The sequence below is a fragment of the Acanthisitta chloris genome, unplaced genomic scaffold (genome assembly GCF_000695815.1).
Source record: "Acanthisitta chloris isolate BGI_N310 unplaced genomic scaffold, ASM69581v1 scaffold29146, whole genome shotgun sequence".
Classification (NCBI taxonomy): Eukaryota; Metazoa; Chordata; class Aves; order Passeriformes; family Acanthisittidae; genus Acanthisitta; species Acanthisitta chloris.
Window position 1 is genome coordinate 2,316 of NW_008676930.1, and position 2,967 is coordinate 5,282.

Here is a 2,967-nt window from a genome sequence, read left to right on the forward strand (position 1 = left end):
GGGCACAGGTACCCGATGTTCCTCCTGGACCCCCAGCAGGCAGGGGCAGCGCTGTGACCAGTGGTCCTGCAGCTCACACCAGGGCTCCCCCATCCCGCCGTGCTCACCACAAGTGCACGGATGCGGATGCTGTCCCTCTCGCTGTGCTTGTAGATCTCCTTGAGCAGGCTGACGCCATGGGCCGTGATGAAAGAGGCGCGCTTGGCCTTGTCAGCCGCATGGATCAGCGCCTCCACTGCTACCAGCTGGTGTGCCTCGCTGACGGAGGCACAGAGGGACAGCACGCTGTCCATGATGCCCTCCAGCTCCAGCACCCTGTTCCCCGCGTCCGAGGGGCCCTGCAGCAGGCACGACACCGTCTGGATGGCCCGCAGCTTCCCCAGCAGCTCGTGCCCCTCAAACCAGCTCCTTCGGGGAAAGACCACCAGGAAGGGTCAGGCTGATCCCACCAGCCACTTCCTGCTCCACCATGGGTCTTGCAATCAGCTTTAGCACTGAGGGTGACAGGTGCTGCCAGACTGCAGGTGACTGCACCCCCTCACCCCCAGGACCCTGGCTTACCTCACATAGTCCTCGCACAGGTGGTGGAAGTTTTCCCTCTCAGCATCACACTTCAGGTCCTCGTACAGTTTGCTCAGCAGGACAGAGGCACTCATCCGGCTGTTCTCCGTCACGGACAGGCTACCTGGGCTGCCACACACCGTGCTGCCCACCTCCAGGATCTTCTTCAGGCCTGGGGGACGTTAGACACCCTGGTGAGGGGTACAGTGAGGTGCACAGGCAGAACTGGAGCAGAAGGACATGATGCTCCAGTGGGATGCTGCTGGCTGTTCCACTCACCCTGGTCGATCACCCAGAGGCTCATGGTGTTGTTGGTCTCTTTTGGTGACTTCCTGGGCACTACCTTGATGAGCAAGTTGAGGGCATTGTCACGGCCATGTGCTGAGGCCCCTTCCAGCACCAGCAGCTCCAGGAGGTGCTTGATCAGCAGTTTCAGGTCCCTGGAGGAATCTTCCAGAAGAGACAGTGCCTAGCAGTCAGCACCCTGGGCACAGCCTCACTCCCACCATGGTACAGATGGCAGAGATGCCATGACCAGGGGCTCCTGCAGTGACAGGGTGGGCAGCAGAAGAACCCGTGGCAGCTCCACACCTCCCTGGGACTCCCCCCCTCCACTAGCCAGGTGGTACAGCCCACACTCACCCAGCACCACTGCATCCTCCTTCCCGCGAAAGTCCTTCTGCAGCCCCTCCTTCAGGGAATCGAACATCACGTGCAGCAGGTTGCAGGCAGCCAGGGACACCTGCTCATGCTCCACACCCAGCACTGCCGAGAGACGGGGAGCCCCCAGGTCCACCAGGATGGCCATGGTCTGTGGGTACAAGCACAGCTGTCTGCAGAAGGCGTTGGGGAAGCCTTGGCACTATCAGGATAGTTCCCTCTCACAAACTCAAGCCTGGCAAGTGACAGCTCAGCGCTCCCATCTGACACTTTACAGCCTCTCTGACATGGTTTTTCTCCTGGCCCTGGGGTGCAGCAGGACCTACCCTGGAGCGGTGGCCAGAGCACAGTCCCACCAGCGTGCGCAGAGCCGCCAGCATCAGGTTAGCCTTGGCTGTGTCCAGCAGCTGCGTCAGCAGCCGCACACCATCACTCTGGAAGATTTTCTCTGCTCCAGCCTCCTCTCGTGCCAGCACAATCAGGTTCTGTGCAGCCTGAGAAAAAAAAAATTGTGTCTGGGTCACAGCTCACTGGAACACAGCCCACCATGCACAGGGAGCCCCCAGCAGCCTCAGGCACTGCTTTCCACCCGTCTCCGGGAGCAGGTTCTGCAGGGAAAGCCCAGCCTGCCCCGGCAGCACTGCTAAGCCACTGCTGACCTGGGGAAACACCCATCCTCCCTCTCCTCCTCGCCTCTCAGCCACAGCACTGCCCTCTGCTCCCCAAGCTCAGACCTTCTGCTTCTTGTCCGCATCCTTTTCCTCGGGATCCAGCAAGATCTGGAACATCTGCTCTACCTTTGAGTCCGTGCAGGACATGGTCTTCATCTGCAACAGAGCAGAAAGAGCAACTCAGCCCTCTCCCACCTCCCCCAGCCACCCACATCCAGAGGGGTCCCACTGCCCCTGCACCAACCTTCTCGTGCATGCTGCTCCCCAGGGTGCGCAGGGCCTCCTGGAAGGCCTTGTTCCTGGGCTCCAGGCTCACACAGCGCTGCAGGTCGCTGACGGCCTGGTCCAGGTGGCCCAGCTGCTGGAGCGCCTGACTACGGCGGAACAGCGCCTTCACATCCCGACCGTCCGCCTCGATGGCTGCACACAAGGGGGTCTGTGGCAGAGCCCCCAGCCTGCTCTGCCCTGCCCTGATGGGCAGCACAGAGACCGGTCCCCCCCCAGTCCCCACTGACAGTACCTTTAGTTGCGTCAGCCTCCGCCTTGGCATAGTCCTCCTGCGGAGAGTTGGAAAATGCCTGAGCGCTGTCCATGCAGCCCAGCACAGCCCAGCACCCCCCAATTTGGGGAGTGGGGACAGGATGCGAACAGCAGCACTGAGGACAGCAAGCCACCCCAGTGGGATGCCCTGTCCTTCCCAGAACACAACCCCCACGGGCTCCCTGGGGAGCTCTATGGCTCCTGATGCTTTTCCAGTGCCCCTGGTTTACTTGAGCCCCTGAAGCACCTTGTGTTCCCCCCTGCCTCACACACAGTTTCACAGTGGGAGACCAGAGACACTGTGACTGCCTGGGGACAGCCCGAGGGCATACACACAGCCCAGGCACGGATGCGACTGCCCTGGCCCCAACAGCCCTCCCCGGCAAAGAGAGGGGTAAAGTTGAGCAGCGACAACACCTGACAGTGCCCTGATCAAAAGTATCCTGTCTGGGGACTGACGGTGCCCTGACTGGAGACTGACAGCACCCTGCCCAGGGACCAACACCGCCCTGACTGGGGACTGACACCGCCGTGC

The 2,967-nt window shown here is 61.6% G+C and overlaps 1 protein-coding gene across 1 annotated transcript in view; it reads right to left on the bottom strand.

Annotated features, from left to right (window-relative positions):
* The window catches only part of UNC45A (unc-45 homolog A (C. elegans)), a gene marked incomplete at its 3' end in the record, with an annotated part of 4,606 nt that extends 2,121 nt beyond the window's left edge, over nucleotides 1–2,485 (bottom strand). Inside the window, exons 1-8 of the mRNA XM_009076318.1 lie at nucleotides 2,413–2,485; nucleotides 2,137–2,312; nucleotides 1,956–2,048; nucleotides 1,548–1,715; nucleotides 1,204–1,372; nucleotides 841–1,011; nucleotides 562–733; nucleotides 109–408 (exon numbers count right to left, since the gene is read on the bottom strand). Coding sequence (XP_009074566.1) covers nucleotides 109–408; nucleotides 562–733; nucleotides 841–1,011; nucleotides 1,204–1,372; nucleotides 1,548–1,715; nucleotides 1,956–2,048; nucleotides 2,137–2,312; nucleotides 2,413–2,485 — 1,322 coding nt within the window. The remainder of the gene's footprint in view (nucleotides 1–108; nucleotides 409–561; nucleotides 734–840; nucleotides 1,012–1,203; nucleotides 1,373–1,547; nucleotides 1,716–1,955; nucleotides 2,049–2,136; nucleotides 2,313–2,412) is intronic.
* Between the last annotated feature and the right edge of the window lie 482 nt (nucleotides 2,486–2,967).